At 46.5% G+C, this 22299-nt stretch overlaps 2 protein-coding genes across 3 annotated transcripts; both read right to left on the bottom strand.

Moving 5' to 3' along the window:
- Positions 1-7983, bottom strand: LOC116374754 (uncharacterized). Its single transcript, XM_031829455.1, has 7 exons — positions 7811-7983; positions 7470-7667; positions 6641-6754; positions 1889-2100; positions 1668-1792; positions 1426-1512; positions 1-1322 (listed from the first exon to the last, which is right to left on the bottom strand). The coding sequence occupies exons 1-7, from the start codon at positions 7981-7983 to the stop codon at positions 780-782; spliced, it is 1452 nt and encodes a 483-aa protein (XP_031685315.1). The 3' UTR covers positions 1-779.
- A 2248-nt stretch (positions 7984-10231) lies between these two features.
- LOC116374875 (uncharacterized) lies at positions 10232-13050 on the bottom strand. 2 transcript variants are annotated; one of them, XM_031831054.1, is made up of 6 exons: positions 12599-13050; positions 12343-12473; positions 11678-11867; positions 11457-11581; positions 11215-11301; positions 10232-11111 (listed from the first exon to the last, which is right to left on the bottom strand). In XM_031831054.1, the coding sequence occupies exons 1-6, from the start codon at positions 12990-12992 to the stop codon at positions 10569-10571; spliced, it is 1470 nt and encodes a 489-aa protein (XP_031686914.1). In that variant the 5' UTR covers positions 12993-13050; the 3' UTR covers positions 10232-10568. The 2 variants fall into 2 exon arrangements, with proteins under 2 accessions (XP_031686914.1, XP_031686913.1); XM_031831053.1 differs by having other exon boundaries at positions 10233-11111; positions 12343-12491.
- Between the last annotated feature and the right edge of the window lie 9249 nt (positions 13051-22299).

The following is a 22299-nucleotide window of genomic DNA, read 5'->3' on the forward strand; positions in this document are numbered from 1 at the left end:
TATTTTAATACTTAATTCAATAGTTTCAAAGCTCTCTATTCTGTCACCATTCAAGGTGATTAAATGACACATACAGTATGTGTGCTAATCAATTACTCTGATGACACCAATATATCCTCCCCTCCTGTAATACAGGCAAAGAGAATGATGTGCTGTAGTATGATGATGTTCCCACCATCCTTATTTAGGTTGACTTACTTAACCAATCTCCCTGTAATCTGTTGGAAACCCACCAGTAACAAAGCATCTTCAGGTGGCTCAGATATGTGGTGACAGGAGGACTCTATTTGATGCATGTGTAACAAAGGTAATTAGGCCCTGAGTTTGTGAGGTGTTATTAAAATGCTAAACAGTTTAAGGGCTGGATAACATGACGATCTAAACCTCATCAGGATGTGGGAGGGAAGGACAGAGGGAGAAAATAGAACACGTCTGATTTGTATTCGCTGTGGGTGAATGTTATTTCATACATTACAGAATGCAATATGCTTATGGATCATTATTGTCCAAATGAACTCTATGCTGATATATTCACTCTCCCCTACCTGTAGTAGTTTGATTGTTCCCTTGGCAGTAATATTTATTATTTTTGGTGAATTCAAACAAATAGGTCTAATCTAAACATGCTGCGTCACATATCAACAGTAGTGGAAATTTGCTGCAGAAAATATGCTTTATTAATTGATCAAAGTATAGCTTTTGCTACATTGAAATGTCTATTAGACCTATTGGCTCTTCAGAGATGCAGAGGCAGCTCGGTCTCCACTGTCAACATGTAATCAGTCAAAAAGTCCTGCAATCTCCAGCAGCATTGCATCCTCATTGGCATTATCAGTAGCAGGGGTAGCGGAGGCAGCCATATCCTTCAGCTCATTGTCATCTTCATACTCAGCGATGAGGTCTTTCAGGCTGGTCTCACTGATGGATTTCTCCATAGAGGTGTCTGTTAGGGTGGAGATCAAATCTTTAGCAGAGTCATCCTTCACATCCTCATCAGTAGTGATCATGTCCTTAGTGCTCTCAGGGGTCAGTGCCATGTCAAGAGTGGAGGTCTGGGTAATGGAGTCTGACGTGTGAAGATCTATCATGGTCTCCGATGAGACCATGGAGATCTGGCTCTGAGAGGTAGAAGTGGTCTGTGTGTCTGTGTTCATATCTGATGTCTGTGTTTCCATCTGCGCATGTGTCGAAGTGTTGGTAGAGGATGGCGTTCTCTCTGTCTTAGTTGCCATAGACGAGGTGGGCAGAGGGACTCCGGGTAGCTGCCACTCCAGCGGGAGGATGGCCAGGTTCCGAGCCAGGGAAAACTGAGAGAGGGAGCTCTACCCGGAGGAAATGGGTGGTTAGGTTGAGGTCAGAGGGGAAATTGTCTAGATGTTTGAATCTCTGTCTGTCCGTATAGTAATTTAGAATTCAGTAACTTACGTGGGCACGTGGTAGAGTCGGAGAGTCAGGTCTTATGTAAATTTCCTCCACAGGGGTCTTCACTTGCCGGGGTGTCCTTCGATTTTCCTGCACAACACAATTGTAACACCCAATGATAACACAGCATTATGGGAAAGATATTTTGCTCACAATAAAATATGATACAGCATGTTTGGTTGTCTCACAGAGTTAGGCCTTTGTCCTGAATTAGTGCCCTTGTCTGTTTCTGGTGTTGTACTTACGGGTTCATGGTCCTGAGATGATTTCAACAGCTGAACTTCAGTCCTTTCTTTCTCCCTCCCCACCTTTCTATTAATCTTGTCCTTGAAGCTTTTGGTTGTAACATCACCTCCAGACAAGTCTGAACCTGTGTAGATTAGACATTTTGATTTTGAAGACACGTTCTTCCAAGTGGAGCCAATCTCATTCTATATCTAATCAGCAGACACCCCATAACACTCACCAGTATCAGATGCATCTTTGTCCTGGTCCTTTCTACTCTGTCTGTTGTGAGAGGGACGAGACTTCCTCAGCTTGACTTTCCCACCACAGCAGAAGAGAGTGAACAGCTGCAGGGCCGCCACAGCTGGATGGATGCTCTTCTTCTTCTCTTTCTGCTGGGTCTCCTTTGCTTGCTCCTCAGGGGAGACCTCAGTGTCGCAATCAGTTAGAAATCTACTGACATTTCAAACTACAATATCAATGTTGAATATACGTAGCCAATGAGCTCTTGATTGGCAACAAATAGTATTTCCTAAGTGTGTTTCCATGTCAAAATGTTACCCCATAATAACTAGGGTTAGTGCTGTCCGTGATCCTTGGGACGTCCCTACCCTAAACCCTAACCTTAACCCCTACCTTAACCCTAACCCTTACCTTAACCATTTCAATTCCAACGTCAAAGGTCAGAGTTGGGACGTTCCATGGAATCTGTTTAGACTTTTCCTAATAACTATTAGGGCCTACCCCATCCGAAGGGGCATTGTGACATTATCACATTTGTCAAGCCATGTCAAAGAATCAGATTCAACACAATATGCTGTGTTTTCCTTATTGTGGTATTATCAGTTGTCAAATGCATTGGTTAATCCTCATTAATAAGCAAGTTTGGATGTCTTACCGAGTTAGGTCTTTGTTTAATGTCTTTTTCTTTTTCCTGTGTCGTTCTGCATTTGTGGTCCTGAGATTCAATGCTATGTTTCTCTCCCCCAACCTTTCCTCTACTCTTGTCCTTGATCCTTTTCACGTCACCTGCAGAGTAGTCCAAGGCTGTAACTGAAACATTTCTGAGACACATGACCTGTTTTTTTCCAAGTGAAGCCTAGATAATTGTACAATGTAGCAGCACTAATCAATATACACCTCCTAACACTCACCAGTATCAGAGTCATTATTGTTGCTTGTATCGTTTATCGTTGTTCCCCTTCTCCCCTCAACACTCTGGGAGGGATCAAAGGGTCTTTTATTCACCTTGACGCAGCTCAGCAGTGTAAACAGCTGAAAAAAGGTCAGGGGTTGAGGGATCCTCTTCTCCTTGAGTTTATCTTTATGTTCCTGTGTCTCCTTTGGTTTCTCCCTATGGGATACCTCAGGGACAGGGTCACTTAGTCTCTGACCCATGTCACGACAAGGTAGTGTACTGTTGTAATCAATCAAATCAGTTATAGGTTGAGAGATCGTTCGAATGTAGCTAATGCGCTCTACCTGAGCTTGTCTGACCATTTTAATGTGGTCTGAGATTATGACATACGTGTGTTTCCGTGGCAACATGTTACCTCATAATGTTCCCTTATAACAACTAGTTCCTTTTCCCTGGTAAAGGGACATTGTGACATCACCAATTTAGTTACCTATCCACATATCCACCCAGAACACTGGAACAGCTTATTTCTATGGACCTAGTCTGCCTGTATGTCTGTATTTTCCTGCTGGATCAAATTAAGATCCTACCACTGTATGTCTGTCTCTCTCTTTCCTTCTCTCTACCTCTCTCTCTCTCTGCCTGTACTCATATTCAACCTCTGCCTTCACCCTATTGCAGCAGTTGATTTTCTCATAATTTGACTGCATCATGTTGCAAGGGGCGGCAGGGTAGCCTAGTGGTTAGAGCGTTGGACTAGTAACCGGAAGGTTGCAAGTTCAAATCCCCGAGCTGACAAGGTACAAATCTGTCGTTCTGCCCCTGAACAGGCAGTTAACCCACTGTTCCTAGGCCGTCATTGAAAATAAGAATTTGTTCTTAACTGACTTGCCTAGTTAAATAAAGGTTAAAAAAGAAAAAAAAAAAGAGAGAGAGAGAGTGGCTAAGCACAGGTCAATCACTCCGCAATGAGTATGATTATACAGTTGATTATCAAGTGCCACATTCAACAGACTACTACTGTTGGCAATCAGAATACAATGTTGTTGCAGCACAATGGGCAAGAGTCATGGCAACACGTCTATTCATACCTCCTCTATGTTTGCACTATTAAAAGCAGATCGCCGCCACATGTAGCATTAGAGACAGCAAGCCTCCCTGGCTCAGCACCTGTTAGTATCAGCTTTTAAGTGCTACATGTCAGCCTGATAATTACTCTGTGTGTCATCAGCAGAGGTGATTAGTGATAAAAGCTCACAGAACATGATAGGCTAACACCTCTGGAGGCACCTGGATGTATCACAGTAGTTTATCCAATTCACTCAGACCACTAACGATAGGTTTGCAGGTATGCACGCACAACACACACACACACACACACCACGCATCCACGCATGCATCTCTAAGAACGCATGCACACACACATTACTGAAGACACGGACACACACACACTGTCAATCATGTCCTATGAGCAGGGTAAAGACAGGGCCAGCAAAAACAGCAGCTGACAGACCGTAATAGAGCCTGTCTGTCAAATCAAATGTATTAACAATCTAATCAAATTTATTCATGTAGCCCTTCTTACATCTGCTGATATCTCAAAGTGCTGTACAGATATCCAGCCTAAACCCCCAAACAGCAAGCAATGCAGGAGTAGAAGCACGATGGCTAGGAAAAACTCCCTAGAAAGGCCAGAACCTAGGAAGAAACCTAGAGACGAACCAGGCTATGAGGGGTGGCCAGTACTCTTCTGGCTGTGCCGGCTGGAGATTGTAACAGAACATAGCCAAGATGTTCAAATGTTCATTGATGACTGTCAAAGGTATGTACGGGAGGCAAAGTCAGGTGCAGGAGAGCAGATTATAGTTAACAGGCACACTTTAATTCCTTTCCAAAATACATAGCACATAAAAACAATAACGTGCCAAAGACACGGAACATGACATAAGTAAAGCGCCCGACAATAATCCACAATACCAAACACACAATTACACACAAAGACATCATGGGAAAAAGAGGGCAAAACAAATGGATATATGAAAAATGGAGAGTTGATTGCTAAAAAGCCTGTGACTCCGCCCTTGACGCGAAGCTCCAGTGGCACGCCGACACCAGCTTCGAGGACGACCCGGAGGGCGAAGTGAAGGGCGATCCGGCGACGGTGAAACTCCCGCAGCAGTTCAGGATCCAAAACCGAACCGGAACACAGCACCTCTCCTCCAGACCCTACCCCTCCCATTCCACGGGGTACTGAAGACACCCCGCCCGACGCCTCGAATCTAGGATGGAACGAACGATGTACACTGGGGCCCCCGCCATGTCCAAAGGGGGTGGAGGGACCTCCCACACCTCAGATTCCTGGAGCGGACCATCCACCACCGGCCTGAGGAGAGACACATGGAACGAGGGGTTAATACGATAATCAGAGGCAAGCTGTAATCTGTAACATACCTCATTCACCCTCCTCAGGACTTTAAAGGGCCCCACAAACCGCGGACCCAGCTTCCGGCAGGGCAGTCGGAGGGGCAGTGTAACGACTCTCCTCTTCTTCTGACGAGGAGTAAGAGATGTCGGACCAATGTGCAGCGTGGTAAGTGTCCATTTTAATATATAAAACTGAACACTATAAAAATACAAAATAACAACGTGAATGAACAAACGAAAATCGAAACTGTCCCGTATGGTACAAACACAGACACAGGAAACAATCACTCACCACTCAAAAGTGAAACCAGGCTACCTAAGTATGGTTCTCAATCAGGGACAACGAATGACAGCTGCCTCTGATTGAGAACCATTCCCGGGCCAAACACAGAAATTCCAAATCATAAAAAGGAAACATAGACAACCCACCCAATTCACGCCCTGACCATACTAAAACAAAGACATAACAAAAGAACTAAGGTCAGAACATTACGGGCAGGTTACGGGTCGAGAGCCAGACCCGGTCTCACTGCTGTGATGGTCCACTCTGGTTATTTGGCAGCACGCGGTTCGCTGGAGGTGTACACGGGTGGCCTCCCATGTCTCCTCCGCGCGCCTAAACCAGTCATCCACCGCAGGAGCTTCGGTCTGACCCTGATGCCATTGCGCCAGAACCAGCTGGTATCCAAATACGCACTGAAAGGGGGAGAGGTTAGTGGAGGAGTGGCGAAGCAAGTTCTGTGACATTTCGGCCCAGTGCACGAACGCAGCCCACTCACCCAGCCGGTCCTGGCAATAAGACCGCAGAAACTTGCCCACATCCTGGTTGACTCTCTCTACCTGCCCGTTACTCTCGAGGTGAAAACCTAAGGTAAGGCTGATCGAGAACCCCAGACGTTCCATGAACGCCTTCCAAACTCTTGAACTGGGGACCCCGATCCGACACTATATCCTCAGGCACCCCGTAGTGCCGGAAGACGTGAGTCAACAGGGCTTCCGCAGTCTGCAGGGCCATAGGATGACCGGGCAGAGGGAGGGAGGAGGGAGGAGATGACAGGACTTAGAAAAACGATCCACAACGACCAGGATCATAGTGTTTCTCTGTGAAAGAGAAAGATCTGTTAGGATATCCACTGACAGATGTGACCAAGGTTGTTGTGGAACGGGTAAGGGATTAACTTACCTCTGGGCATGTGTCTTTGAGCCTTATACTGGGCACACAACGAGCAGGAGGAAACATAAGCCCTCACGTCTTTTGCCAAGGTGGGCCATCAGTACTTTCCAGTCAGACAGAGCACCGTCAGGGATGTGTGGGCCCAATAGATCAACTGGTCACGGACAGCTGACGGAACGTACATACGCCCAACGGGGCACTGGAGGGGGGCGGGCTATGCACGCAAAGCCTGCTCAATTTCCACATCCAGCTCCCACACGACCAGCGCTACCAGGAAGGAGGCCGGGGGTATGGGAGTCTGATCCATGGGCCGCTCCTCTGTATCACACAACCGGAACAGTGCGTCTGCCGTCTTATTCTGGGAACCTGGTCTGTAGGATAGGGTAAACACAAAGCGGGTAAAGAACATGGCCCACCTTGCCTGATGGGGATTCAGTCTCCTCGCTGCCTGGATGTACTCCAGGTTGCGGTGGTCTGTCCAGATGAGGAAAGGGTGTTTAGCCCCCTCAAGCCAATGTCTCCACACCTTCAACGCTTTAACCGCAGCCAACAACTCGCGGTTAAGCTCTGCTGGGCTGAGCTTCTTCGAGAAGAAAGCACAGGGGCGGAGTTTCGGTGGCGTACAAGAGCGCTGTGAGAGCACGCCTCCTACCCCAGCCTCGGACGCGTCCACCTCCACAATGAATGCCAAAGAGGGATCCGTGATTTGATTGAGTCCTCTTTAGTCAATGCACGGGCGTAAACCCCTATCCATCTTCTTCACAAAAAATTAACTTGAGGAGGCGGGTGACGCAGCGATTCAGAGACATATGTATCCATAGCCACCGTCTCCGCTTGCTACAGGGGATACACATGACTCCTGGGAAGCACAGCATCTGCCAGGAGACGTATCGGGATCCTTTAAACTACTGGCTAAAGCTCTGTCGATAAAATTCCCAGCTGCGCCTGAATCGACGAGCGCCTTATGCTGGGAATGTGGAGAAAATTCAGGGAAACAAATAGGCACAAACAGTTGATCAACAGAGGATTCTGGATGAGTGTGGTGCGAACTCACCTGGGGTGACACCAGAGTGCCCTGTCTGTTGCCTCGACTCCCAGAGGAACCAACACGGCACGCAGAGTGTGTCCTCTGGATGTCCGCAGGTGACCAGCAGGATATCATACCAGATGGACAAATCCACCAGTTGGTCAAAGGAGATGGTGGCATTCCTGCAGGCCAGCTCACGTCGGACATCCTCTCGTAGGTTGCATCGATAGTGGTCGATGAGGGCCTTGCGTTCCAGCCTGCTCCGCCAGCCAAGGTCCGGAATTCCAGAGCGAATTCCTGGGCGCTCCTCGTCCCCTGCCTCAAATGGAAGAGACTTTCTCCCGCCACTCTACCTTCGGGTGGATGGTCGAAGATGGCCCGGAAGCGACGGGTGAACTACTCGAACTGGTCCAACGCCGCGTCCTCCTCTCTCCACACGGTGTTTGCCCACTCCAGCGCTCCTGTGAGACAGGAAATGAGGGCAGCTACTCTCTCCCTTCCTGAGGGAGCTGGTTGCACGATGGCCAGATAGACGTCCAGTTGAAACAGGAATCCCTGGCACTTTGCTGCCATCCCATCATACTCCAGGCATCCCACTGGAATTCTCTCCGGACGGGACGGGTGGAGGAAATCCCGTTTGTACTGGTTGAGGTGCTGGAGAGAATCCCTGTCTCTCCCAACGGTCCATGGTTTGAAAAACGCGATCCATCATGGCACCAAGTTGACTTAACATTGCCGAATGTTCCTTGTCGCTCTCCTGGACGCGCTCCTGGACTCCTCTAACCGGGGTACCTGCTCCTGCTGACTCCATGGTTTGGTGTGTAATTCTGTCAAAGGTGTGTAAGGGAGGCAAAGTCAAGGCACATAAAAACAATAACGTGACAAAAATACGGAACATGACAAAAGTAAAGCGCCCAACAATAATCCACAATACCAAACAAACAATTACACACAAAGACATGATAGGAAACAGAGGGCTAAATACATGTAGAATGATTAGGGAATGAAAACCAGGTGTGTATGGGACAAGACAAAACAAATTGATATCTGAAAAATGGAGCGGTGATGGCTAGAAAGCCGGTGATGTCCATCGCTGAACGTCGCCCGAACAAGGAGAGGAGCCGACTTCGGCGGAAGTCGTGACAATGACCAGCAAGGTCAAATAATAATAATCACAGTAGTTGTCGAGGGTGCAACAGGTCAGAACCTCAGGAGTAAATGTCAGTTAGCTTTTCATAGCTGATCATTCAGAGTATCTCTACTGCTCCTGCTGTCTCTAGAGAGTTGAAAACAGAAGGTCTGGGAAAAGTAGCATGTATGGTGAACAGGTCAGGGTTCCAAGAGAAGAAAGAAAGAAAGAAAGAAAGACAGAAAGAAAGATAGAAAGAAAGAAAGACAAAGAATGAAAGAAAGAGAGAGAGAGAATTACAGAGAGCTTACTTAAATTCACATAGGACGCCGGATAAGACAGGAGAAATACTCCAGATATAACAGACTGACAGACTGACCCTAGCCCCCCGACACATACTCTACTGCAGCATAAATACTGGAGGCTGAGACAGGAGGGGTCAGGAGACAATGTGGCCCCATCCTACGATACCCCCGGACAGGGCCAAACAGGCAGGATATAACCACACCCATTTTCAATGTGTTGTCAGTAGTATCCCCCTGAGGATAGACTGGCCACTTCTTGTTGGAGACCTCATCAATGTTACAGTCTCTAGAGGAAAGAAATGGCTTCTCTCAATGTCCTTGTAACTAGATCACTGTGATGCCCTGACCACTTCATGTGGATAGAGGAGCGGGTGTGAGTGTGTGTGTGTTTTTGTGTGTGTAGGTGTGTGTACGTGCATGTCTGTGTGTACGTGCATGTCTGTGTGTACATCTGGGTGACAGACACTTTGATCTCCTTATTGGGTAGATTAATATTTGAATTCATAGATGGATACATCTCACCATCCCTCCTACTGTCTCTCCTCTATATTCTCCCAGTCATCCCCCTCTCTTCTCTCCCTCCCCTTTCAGAGTTAATATGTTCTGCATCTTTTCTAGATTAACAATCCTCAAAAACATTATGCTTAATTTCATACATGTACAGTATCTATGTTATGTAGATTTAGTTCCAAGTCTACTTTGTCAACAGCATGTTGATGTCAGGCTGATCTTTATTGTGGAGAGTGCACTCATGTACAACTAGGGTGTTTCTCAGGTGAGGGACAGCTTGGCTGTAGCCGTAAACGATGTGCTGCTACTACTGCTTCTCTCAGCTCATTATCTATGCAGACCACAGGCATGACAGAGACAAAAAAGTGCAGTTTGATCGAAATCTTCCCTGTGAGAATTCATAAAATACCTAAATTCTCAAAATGATTTGCTAACGGAGCATTTTTCACCTGGTATTTTAATACTTAATTCAATAGTTTCAAAGCTCTCTATTCTGTCACCATTCAAGGTGATTAAATGACACATACAGTATGTGTGCTAATCAACTACTCTGATGACACCAATATATCCTCCCCTCCTGTAATACAGGCAAAGAGAATGATGTGCTGTAGTATGATGATGTTCCCACCATCCTTATTTAGGTTGACTTACTTAACCAATCTCCCTGTAATCTGTTGGAAACCCACCAGTAACAAAGCATCTTCAGGTGGCTCAGATATGTGGTGACAGGAGGACTCTATTTGATGCATGTGTAACAAAGGTAATTAGGCCCTGAGTTTGTGAGGTGTTATTAAAATGCTAAACAGTTTAAGGGCTGGATAACATGACGATCTAAACCTCATCAGGATGTGGGAGGGAAGATAGAGGAAAATAGAACACGTCTGATTTGTATTCGCTGTGGGTGAATGTTATTTCATACATTACAGAATGCAATATGCTTATGGATCATTATTGTCCAAATGAACTCTATGCTGATATATTCACTCTCCCCTACCTGTAGTAGTTTGATTGTTCCCTTGGCAGTAATATTTATTATTTTTGGTGAATTCAAACAAATAGGTCTAATCTAAACATGCTGCGTCACATATCAACAGTAGTGGAAATTTGCTGCAGAAAATATGCTTTATTAATTGATCAAAGTTTAGCTTTTGCTACATTGAAATGTTTATTAGGCCTATTGGCTCTTCAGAGATGCAGAGGCAGCTCGGTCTCCATCAGTCAAAAAGTGCTGCAATCTCCAGCAGCATTGCATCCTCACTGGCATTATCAGTAGCAGGGGTAGCGGAGGCAGCCATATCCTTCAGCTCATCTTCATCTTCATACTCAGCGATGAGGTCTTCCAGGCTGGTCTCACTGATGGATTTCTTCATAGAGGTGTCTGTTAGGGTGGAGATCAAATCTTTAGCAGAGTCATCCTTCACATCCTCATCAGTAGTGATCATGTCCTTAGTGCTCTCAGGGGTCAGTGCCATGTCAAGAGTGGAGGTCTGGGTAATGGAGTCTGACGTGTGAAGATCTATCATGGTCTCCGATGAGACCATTGAGATCGGGCTCTGAGAGGTAGAAGTGGTCCGTGTGTCTGTGTTCATATCTGATGTCTGTGTTTCCATCTGCGCATGTGTCAAAGTGTTGGTAGAGGATGGCGTTCTCTCTGTCCTAGTTGCCATAGACGAGGTGGTCAGAGGGACTCCGGGTAGCTGCCACTCCAGCGGGAAGATGGCCTTGTTCCGAGCCAGGGAAAACTGAGAGAGGGAGCTCTACCCGGAGGAAAAGGGTGGTTAGGTTGAGGTCAGAGGGGAAATTGTCTAGATGTTTGAATCTCTGTCTGTCCGTATAGTAATTTAGGTTTCAGTAACTTACGTGGGCACGTGGTAGAGTCAGAGAGTCAGGTCTTATGTTAATTTCCTCCACAGGGGTCTTCACTTGCTGGCGTGTCCTTCGATTTTCCTGCACAACACAATTGTAACACCCAATGATAACACAGCATAATCAGAAAGATATTTTGCTCACAATAAAATACAATACAGCATTTTTGGTTGTCTCACAGTGTTAGGTCTTTGTCCTGAATTAGTTCCCTTGTCTGTTTCTGGTGTTGTACTTACGGGTTCGTGTTCCTGAGATGATTTCAACAGCTGAACTTCAGTCCTTTCTTTCTCCCTCCCCACCTTTCCATTAATCTTGTCCTTGACCCTTTTGGTTGTAACATCACCTCCAGACAAGTCTGAACCTGTGTAGATTAGACATTTTGATTTTGAAGACACTTTCTTCCAAGTGGAGCCAATCTCATTCTATATCTAATCAGCAGACACCCCATAACACTCACCAGTATCAGATGCATTATCTTTGTCCTGGTCCTTTCTACTCTGTCTGTTCTGAGAGGGACGAGACTTCCTCGGCTTGACTTTCCCACCACAGCAGAAGAGAGTGAACAGCTGCAGGGCCGCCACAGCTGGATGGATGCTCTTCTTCTTCTCTTTCTGCTGGGTCTTCTTTGCTTGCTCCTCAGGGGAGACCTCAGTGTCGCAATCAGTAAGTACATCAGTTAGAAATCTACTGACATTTCAAACTACAATATCAATGTTGAATATACATAGCCAATGAGCTCTAGCTTGATTGGCAACAAATATTATTTCCTAAGTGTGTTTCCATGTCAAAATGTTACCCCATAATAACTAGGGTTAGTGCTGTCAGTGATCCTTGGGCCTTCCCTACCCTAAACCCTAACCTTAACCCCTACCTTAACCTTAACCCTTACCTTAACCATTTCAATTTCAACGTCAAAGGTCAGAGTTGGGACGTTCCATGGATTCTGTTTAGACTTTTCCTAATAACTATTAGGGCCTACCCCATCCGAAGGGGCATTGTAACATTATCACATTTGTCAAGCCATGTCAAAGAATCAGATTCAACACAATATGCTGTGTTTTCCTTATCAGTTGTCAAATGCATTGGTTAATACTCATTTATAAGCAAGTTTGGATGTCTTACCGAGTTAGGTCTTTGTTTAATGTCTTTTTCTTTTTCCTGTGTCGTTCTGCATTTGTGGTCCTGAGATTCAATGCTATGTTTCTCTCCCCCAACCTTTCCTTTACTCTTGTCCTTGATCCTTTTCACGTCACCTGCAGAGTAGTCCAAGCCTGTAAGTGAAACATTTCTAAGACACATGACCTGTTTTTTTCCAAGTGAAGCCTAGATAATTGTACAATGTAGCAGCACTAATCAATATACACCTCCTAACACTCACCAGTATCAGAGTCATTATTGTTGTTTGTATAGTTTATCGTTGTTCCCTTTCTCCCATCACCACTCTGGGAGGGATCAAAGGGTGTTTTCTTCACCTTGACGCAGTTCAGCAGTGTAAACAGCTGAAGAAAGGTCAGGGCTTGAGGGATCCTCTTCTCCTTGGGTTTATCTTTATGTTCCTGTGTCTCCTTTGGTTTCTCCCTATGGGATACCTCAGGGACAGGGTCACTTAGTCTCTGACCCATGTCACGACAAGGTAGTGTACTGTTGTAATCAATCAAATCAGTTGTAGGTTGAGAGATCGTTCGAATGTAGCTAATGCGCTCTACCTGAGCTTGTCTGACCGTTTTAATGTGGTCTGAGATTATGACATAAGTGTGTTTCCGTGGCAACATGTTACCTCATAATGTTCCCTTATAACAACTAGTTCCTTTTCCCTGGTAAAGGGGCATTGTGACATCACCAATTTAGTTACCTATCCACATATCCACCCAGAACACTGGAACAGCTTATTTCTATGGACCTAGTCTGCCTGTATGTCTGTATTTTCCTGCTGGATCAAATTAAGATCCTACCACTGTATGTCTGTCTCTCTCTTTCCTTCTCTCTACCTCTCTCTCTCTCTGCCTGTACTCATATTCAACCTCTGCCTTCACCCTATTGCAGCAGTTGATTTTCTCATAATTTGCCTGCATCATGTTGCAAGGGGCGGCAGGGTAGCCTAGTGGTTAGAGCGTTGGACTAGTAACCGGAAGGTTGCAAGTTCAAATCCCCGAGCTGACAAGGTACAAATCTGTCGTTCTGCCCCTGAACAGGCAGTTAACCCACTGTTCCTAGGCCGTCATTGAAAATAAGAATTTGTTCTTAACTGACTTGCCTAGTTAAATAAAGGTTAAAAAAGAAAAAAAAAAAGAGAGAGAGAGAGAGTGGCTAAGCACAGGTCAATCACTCCGCAATGAGTATGATTATACAGTTGATTATCAAGTGCCACATTCAACAGACTACTACTGTTGGCAATCAGAATACAATGTTGTTGCAGCACAATGGGCAAGAGTCATGGCAACACGTCTATTCATACCTCCTCTATGTTTGCACTATTAAAAGCAGATCGCCGCCACATGTAGCATTAGAGACAGCAAGCCTCCCTGGCTCAGCACCTGTTAGTATCAGCTTTTAAGTGCTACATGTCAGCCTGATAATTACTCTGTGTGTCATCAGCAGAGGTGATTAGTGATAAAAGCTCACAGAACATGATAGGCTAACACCTCTGGAGGCACCTGGATGTATCACAGTAGTTTATCCAATTCACTCAGACCACTAACGATAGGTTTGCAGGTATGCACGCACAAACACACACACACACACACACACACACCACGCATCCACGCATGCATCTCTAAGAACGCATGCACACACACATTACTGAAGACACGGACACACACACACTGTCAATCATGTCCTATGAGCAGGGTAAAGACAGGGCCAGCAAAAACAGCAGCTGACAGACCGTAATAGAGCCTGTCTGTCAAATCAAATGTATTAACAATCTAATCAAATTTATTCATGTAGCCCTTCTTACATCTGCTGATATCTCAAAGTGCTGTACAGATATCCAGCCTAAACCCCCAAACAGCAAGCAATGCAGGAGTAGAAGCACGATGGCTAGGAAAAACTCCCTAGAAAGGCCAGAACCTAGGAAGAAACCTAGAGACGAACCAGGCTATGAGGGGTGGCCAGTACTCTTCTGGCTGTGCCGGCTGGAGATTGTAACGGAACATAGCCAAGATGTTCAAATGTTCATTGATGACTGTCAAAGGTATGTACGGGAGGCAAAGTCAGGTGCAGGAGAGCAGATTATAGTTAACAGGCACACTTTAATTCCTTTCCAAATACATAGCACATAAAAACAATAACGTGCCAAAGACACGGAACATGACATAAGTAAAGCGCCCGACAATAATCCACAATACCAAACACACAATTACACACAAAGACATCATGGGAAAAAGAGGGCAAAACAAATGGATATATGAAAAATGGAGAGTTGATTGCTAAAAAGCCTGTGACTCCGCCCTTGACGCGAAGCTCCAGTGGCACGCCGACACCAGCTTCGAGGACGACCCGGAGGGCGAAGTGAAGGGCGATCCGGCGACGGTGAAACTCCCGCAGCAGTTCAGGATCCAAAACCGGAACACAGCACCTCTCCTCCAGACCCTACCCCTCCCATTCCACGGGGTACTGAAGACACCGCGCCCGACGCCTCGAATCTAGGATGGAACGAACGATGTACACTGGGGCCCCCGCCATGTCCAAAGGGGGTGGAGGGACCTCCCACACCTCAGATTCCTGGAGCGGACCATCCACCACCGGCCTGAGGAGAGACACATGGAACGAGGGGTTAATACGATAATCAGAGGCAAGCTGTAATCTGTAACATACCTCATTCACCCTCCTCAGGACTTTAAAGGGCCCCACAAACCGCGGACCCAGCTTCCGGCAGGGCAGTCGGAGGGGCAGTGTAACGACTCTCCTCTTTCTTCTGACGAGGAGTAAGAGATGTCGGACCAATGTGCAGCGTGGTAAGTGTCCATTTTAATATATAAAACTGAACACTATAAAAATACAAAATAACAACGTGAATGAACAAACGAAAATCGAAACTGTCCCGTATGGTACAAACACAGACACAGGAAACAATCACTCACCACTCAAAGTGAAACCAGGCTACCTAAGTATGGTTCTCAATCAGGGACAACGAATGACAGCTGCCTCTGATTGAGAACCATTCCCGGGCCAAACACAGAAATTCCAAATCATAGAAAAGGAAACATAGACAACCCACCCAATTCACGCCCTGACCATACTAAAACAAGACATAACAAAAGAACTAAGGTCAGAACATTACGGGCAGGTTACGGGTCGAGAGCCAGACCCGGTCTCACTGCTGTGATGGTCCACTCTGGTTATTTGGCAGCACGCGGTTCGCTGGAGGTGTACACGGGTGGCCTCCCATGTCTCCTCCGCGCGCCTAAAAACCAGTCATCCACCGCAGGAGCTTCGGTCTGACCCTGATGCCATTGCGCCAGAACCAGCTGGTATCCCAAATACGCACTGAAAGGGGGAGAGGTTAGTGGAGGAGTGGCGAAGCAAGTTCTGTGACATTTCGGCCCAGTGCACGAACGCAGCCCACTCACCCAGCCGGTCCTGGCAATAAGACCGCAGAAACTTGCCCACATCCTGGTTGACTCACTCTACCTGCCCGTTACTCTCGAGGTGAAAACCTAAGGTAAGGCTGATCGAGAACCCCAGACATTCCATGAACGCCTTCCAAACTCTTGAACTGGGGACCCCGATCCGACACTATATCCTCAGGCACCCCGTAGTGCGGAAGACGTGAGTCAACAGGGCTTCCGCAGTCTGCAGGGCCATAGGATGACCGGGCAGAGGGAGGGAGGAGGGAGGAGATGACAGGACTTAGAAAAACGATCCACAACGACCAGGATCATAGTGTTTCTCTGTGAAAGAGAAGATCTGTTAGGATATCCACTGACAGATGTGACCAAGGTTGTTGTGGAACGGGTAAGGATTAACTTACCTCTGGGCATGTGTCTTTGAGCCTTATACTGGGCACACAACGAGCAGGAGGAACATAAGCCCTCACGTCTTTTGCCAAGGTGGGCCATCAGTACTTTCCAGTCAGACAGAGCACCGTCAGGGATGTGTGGGCCCAATAGATCAACTGGTCACGGACAGCTGACGGAACGTACATACGCCCAACGGGGCACTGGAGGGGGGCGGGCTATGCACGCAAAGCCTGCTCAATTTCCACATCCAGCTCCCACACGACCAGCGCTACCAGGAAGGAGGCCGGGGGTATGGGAGTCTGATCCATGGGCCGCTCCTCTGTATCACACAACCGGAACAGTGCGTCTGCCGTCTTATTCTGGGAACCTGGTCTGTAGGATAGGGTAAAACACAAAGCGGGTAAAGAACATGGCCACCTTGCCTGATGGGGATTCAGTCTCCTCGCTGCCTGGATGTACTCCAGGTTGCGGTGGTCTGTCCAGATGAGGAAAGGGTGTTTAGCCCCCTCAAGCCAATGTCTCCACACCTTCAACGCTTTAACCGCAGCCAACAACTCGCGGGTAAGCTCTGCTGGCTGAGCTTCTTCGAGAAGAAAGCACAGGGGCGGAGTTTCGGTGGCGTACAAGAGCGCTGTGAGAGCACGCCTCCTACCCCAGCCTCGGACGCGTCCACCTCCACAATGAATGCCAAAGAGGGATCCGTGGATTTGATTGAGTCCTCTTAGTCAATGCACGGGCGTAAACCCCTATCCATCTTCTTCACAAAAATTAACTTGAGGAGGCGGGTGACGCAGCGATTCAGAGACATATGTATCCATAGCCACCGTCTCCGCTTGCTACAGGGGATACACATGACTCCTGGGAAGCACAGCATCTGCCAGGAGACGTATCGGGATCCCTAAACTATTGGCTAAAGCTCTGTCGATAAAATTCCCAGCTGCGCCTGAATCGACGAGCGCCTTATGCTGGGAATGTGGAGAAAATTCAGGGAAACAAATAGGCACAAACAGTTGATCAACAGAGGATTCTGGATGAGGTGTGGTGCGAACTCACCTGGGGTGGGACACCAGAGTGCCCTGTCTGTTGCCTCGACTCCCAGAGGAAACCAACACGGCACGCAGAGTGTGTCCTCTGGATGTCCGCAGGTGACCAGCAGGATATCATACCAGATGGACAAATCCACCAGTTGGTCAAAGGAGATGGTGGCATTCCTGCAGGCCAGCTCACGTCGGACATCCTCTCGTAGGTTGCATCGATAGTGGTCGATGAGGGCCTTGCGTTCCAGCCTGCTCCGCCAGCCAAGGTCCGGAATCCAGAGCGAATTCCTCGGCGCTCCTCGTCCCCTGCCTCAAATGGAAGAGACTTTCTCCCGCCGCTCTACCTTCGAGTGGATGGTCGAAGATGGCCCGGAAGCGACGGGTGAACTACTCGAACTGGTCCAACGCCGCGTCCTCCTCTCTCCACACGGTGTTTGCCCACTCCAGCGCTCCTGTGAGACAGGAAATGAGGGCAGCTACTCTCTCCCTTCCTGAGGGAGCTGGTTGCACGATGGCCAGATAGACGTCCAGTTGAAACAGGAATCCCTGGCACTTTGCTGCCATCCCATCATACTCCAGGCATCCCACTGGAATTCTCTCCGGACGGGACGGGTGGAGGAAATCCCGTTTGTACTGGTTGAGGTGCTGGAGAGAATCCCTGTCTCTCCCAACGGTCCATGGTTTGAAAAACGCGATCCATCATGGCACCAAGTTGACTTAACATTGCCGAATGTTCCTTGTCGCTCTCCTGGACGCGCTCCTGGACTCCTCTAACCGGGGGTACCTGCTCCTGCTGACTCCATGGTTTGGTGTGTAATTCTGTCAAAGGTGTGTAAGGGAGGCAAAGTCAAGGCACATAAAAACAATACCAAACATGTGTATGGGACAAGACAAAACAAATTGATATCTGAAAATGGAGCGGTGATGGCTAGAAAGCCGGTGATGTCCATCGCTGAACGCCGCCCGAACAAGGAGAGGAGCCGACTTCGGCGGAAGTCGTGACAATGACCAGCAAGGTCAAATAATAATAATCACAGTAGTTGTCGAGGGTGCAACAGGTCAGAACCTCAGGAGTAAATGTCAGTTAGCTTTTCATAGCTGATCATTCAGAGTATCTCTACTGCTCCTGCTGTCTCTAGAGAGTTGAAAACAGAAGGTCTGGGAAAAGTAGCATGTATGGTGAACAGGTCAGGGTTCCAAGAGAAAGAAAGAAAGAAAGACAGAAAGAAAGATAGAAAGAAAGAAAGAGAAAGAATGAAAGAAAGAGAGAGAGAGAATTAGAGAGCGTTACTTAAATTCACATAGGACGCCGGATAAGACAGGAGAAATACTCCAGATATAACAGACTGACAGACTGACCCTAGCCCCCCGACACATACTCTACTGCAGCATAAATACTGGAGGCTGAGACAGGAGGGGTCAGGAGACAATGTGGCCCCATCCTACGATACCCCGGACAGGGGCCAAACAGGCAGGATATAACCACACCCATTTTCAATGTGTTGTCAGTATATCCCCTGAGGATAGACTGGCCACTTCTTGTTGGAGACCTCATCAATGTTACAGTCTCTAGAGGAAAGAAATGGCTTCTCTCAATGTCCTTGTAACTAGATCACTGTGATGCCCTGACCACTTCATGTGGATAGAGGAGCGGGTGTGAGTGTGTGTGTGTTTTGTGTGTGTAGGTGTGTGTACGTGCATGTCTGTGTGTACGTGCATGTCTGTGTGTACATCTGGGTGACAGACACTTTGATCTCCTTATTGGGTAGATTAATATTTGAATTCATAGATGGATACATCTCACCATCCCTCCTACTGTCTCTCCTCTATATTCTCCCAGTCATCCCCCTCTCTTCTCTCCCTCCCCTTTCAGAGTTAATATGTTCTGCATCTTTTCTAGATTAACAATCCTCAAAAACATCATGCTTAATTTCATACATGTACAGTATCTATGTTATGTAGATTTAGTTCCAAGTCTACTTTGTCAACAGCATGTTGATGTCAGGCTGATCTTTATTGTGGAGAGTGCACTCATGTACAACTAGGGGGTTTCTCAGGTGAGGGACAGCTTGGCTGTAGCCGTAAACGATGTGCTGCTACTACTGCTTCTCTCAGCTCATTATCTATGCAGACCACAGGCATGACAGAGACAAAAAGTGCAGTTTGAACTAAATCTTCCCTGTGACAATTCATAAAATACCTAAATTCTCAAAATGATTTTCTAACGGAGCATTTTTCACCTGGTATTTTAATACTTAATTCAATAGTTTCAAAGCTCTCTATTCTGTCACCATTCAAGGTGATTAAATGACACATACAGTATGTGTGCTAATCAATTACTCTGATGACACCAATATATCCTCCCCTCCTGTAATACAGGCAAAGAGAATGATGTGCTGTAGTATGATGATGTTCCCACCATCCTTATTTAGGTTGACTTACTTAACCAATCTCCCTGTAATCTGTTGGAAACCCACCAGTAACAAAGCATCTTCAGGTGGCTCAGATATGTGGTGACAGGAGGACTCTATTTGATGCATGTGTAACAAAGGTAATTAGGCCCTGAGTTTGTGAGGTGTTATTAAAATGCTAAACAGTTTAAGGGCTGGATAACATGACGATCTAAACCTCATCAGGATGTGGGAGGGAAGGACAGAGGGAGAAAATAGAACACGTCTGATTTGTATTCGCTGTGGGTGAATGTTATTTCATACATTACAGAATGCAATAGCTTATGGATCATTATTGTCCAAATGAACTCTATGATGATATATTCACTCTCCCCTACCTGTAGTAGTTTGATTGTTCCCTTGGCAGTAATATTTATTATTTTTGGTGAATTCAAACAAATAGGTCTAATCTAAACATGCTGTGTCACATATCAACAGTAGTGGAAATGTTGCAAGCAGAAAATATGCTTTACAGGTAATCATCAAAGTTTAGCTTTGCTACATGAAATGTTCATTAGACTACTACTTGGCCATCAGAATACAATGTTGTTGTCGTCCAATAGTCGACTCAGTGAATACATGCAGCACAATGGGCAAGAGTCATGGCAACACGTCTATTCATACCTCCTCTATGTTTGCACTATTAAAAGCAGATCACCGCCACATGTAGCATTAGAAACAGCAAGCCTCCCTGGCTCAGCACCTGTTAGTGTCAGCCTTTAAGTGCTACATGTCAGCCTGATAATTACTCTGTGTGTCATCAGCAGAGGTGATTAGTGATAAAATCTCACAGAACATGATAGGCTAACACCTCTGGAGGCACCTGGAAGTATCACAGTAGTTTATCCATTTCACTCAAACCACTAACGATAGGTTTGCAGGTATGCACGCACAAACACACACCACATGCACACACACACACACACACACACACACATTTATGTGTTTGCAACCACGCATGCATTTCTAAGAACGCATGCACACACACATTACTGAAGACACGGACACACACTGTCCATCATGTCCTATGAGCAGGGTAAAGACAGGGCCAGCAAAAACAGCAGCTGACAGACCGTAATAGAGCCTGTCTGTCAAATTAAATGTATTTATAAATCAAATCAAATTTATTTATGAAGCTCTTCTTACGGAAACTCACGAGGTGGCTAATAAAAGACCTCCATCCTATGCTAGCTTGCTACCAATGGTCGGCTAGCTGTCTAATACACCGTGACCCCAACCAACCTCACTACTCACTGGACCCTTTTGATCACTCGACTAAGCATGCCTCTCCTTAATGTCAATATGTCTTGTCCATTGCTGTTCTGGTTAGTGTTTATTGCTTATTTCACTGTAGAGCCTCTAGTCCTGCTCACTATACCTTATCCAACCTATTAGTTCCACCACCCACACATGCAATGACATCTCCTGGTTTCAATGATGTTCTAGAGACAATATCTCTCTCATCATCACTCAATACCTAGGTTTACCTCCACTGTATTCACATCCTACCATACCTTTGTCTGTACATTATACCTTGAAGCTATTTTATCGCCACCAGAAACCTCCTTTTACTCTCTGTTCCAGACGTTCTAGACGAGCAATTCTTATTGCTTTTAGCCGTACCCTTATCCTACTCCTCCTCTGTTCCTCTGGCGATGTAGAGGTGAATCCAGGCCCTGCAGTGCCTTGCTCTACTCCTATTCCCCAGGCGCTCTCTTTTGATGACTTCTGTAACCATAATAGCCTTGGTTTCATGCATGTTAACATTAGAAGCCTCCTCCCTAAGTTTGTTCTATTCACTGCTTAGCACACTCTGCCAAACCGGATGTTCTAGCTGTGTCTGAATCCTGGCTTAGGAAGACCACCAAAAATTCTGAAATGTTCATCCCAAACTACAACATTTTCAGACAAGATAGAACTGCCAAAGGGGGCGGTGTTGCAATCTACTGCAAAGATAGCCTGCAGAGTTCTGTCCTACTATCCAGGTCTGTACCCAAACAATTTGAACTTCTACTTTTAAAAATCCACATCTCTAAAAACAAGTCTCTCACCATTGCCAACTGCTATAGACCACCCTCTGCCCCCAGTTGTGCTCTGGACACCATATGTGAACTGATTGCCCTCCATCTATCTTCAGAGCTTGTGCTGCTAGGTGACCTACACTGGAACATGCTTAACACCCCAGCCATCCTACAATCTAAGCTTGATGCCCTCAATCTCACACAAATTATCAATGAACCTACCAGGTACCTCCTCAAAGCCTTAAACACGGGCACCCTCATAGATATCATCCTAACCAACTTGCCCTCTAAATACACCTCTGCTGTCTTCAACCAAGATCTCAGCGATCACTGCCTCATTGCCTGCATCCGTAATGGGTCAGCGGTCAAAAGACCTCCACTCATCACTGTCAAACGCTCCCTGAAACACTTCAGCGAGCAGGCCTTTCTAATCGACCTGGCCAGGGTATCCTGGAAGGATATTGATCTCATCCCGTCAGTAGAGGATGCCTGTTTTTTTTTAAATGCCTTCCTAACCATCTTAAATAAGCATGCCCCATTCAAGAAATTTAGAACCAGGAACAGATATAGCCCTTGGTTCTCCCCAGACCTGACTGCCCTTAGCCAACAC

The sequence above is a fragment of the Oncorhynchus kisutch genome, linkage group LG8 (assembly GCF_002021735.2).
Source record: "Oncorhynchus kisutch isolate 150728-3 linkage group LG8, Okis_V2, whole genome shotgun sequence".
Taxonomy (NCBI): Eukaryota; Metazoa; Chordata; class Actinopteri; order Salmoniformes; family Salmonidae; genus Oncorhynchus; species Oncorhynchus kisutch.

What these genes read in the sequence shown, in the direction of transcription:
- LOC116374754 (XM_031829455.1), bottom strand. Translation starts at nt 7,983, where the DNA reads ATGGCAGCAAAGTGCCAGGGATTCCTGTTTCAACTGGACGTCTATCTG. An exon ending in TGGTTCCTCTGGGAGTCGAG is followed by an intron (nt 6,755 to 7,469) that starts GCAACAGACAGG and finishes CCTATCCTACAG; the next exon opens with ACCAGGTTCCCAGAATAAGA. An exon ending in TTCCTGGTAGCGCTGGTCGT is followed by an intron (nt 2,101 to 6,640) that starts GTGGGAGCTGGA and finishes AAATGTCAGTAG; the next exon opens with ATTTCTAACTGATTGCGACA.
- LOC116374875 (XM_031831053.1), bottom strand. Translation starts at nt 12,992, where the DNA reads ATGTTGCCACGGAAACACACTTATGTCATAATCTCAGACCACATTAAA. An exon ending in CAATAATGACTCTGATACTG is followed by an intron (nt 12,492 to 12,598) that starts GTGAGTGTTAGG and finishes TTTCACTTACAG; the next exon opens with GCTTGGACTACTCTGCAGGT. An exon ending in CATCTCAGGAACACGAACCC is followed by an intron (nt 11,302 to 11,456) that starts GTAAGTACAACA and finishes TGTGTTGTGCAG; the next exon opens with GAAAATCGAAGGACACGCCA.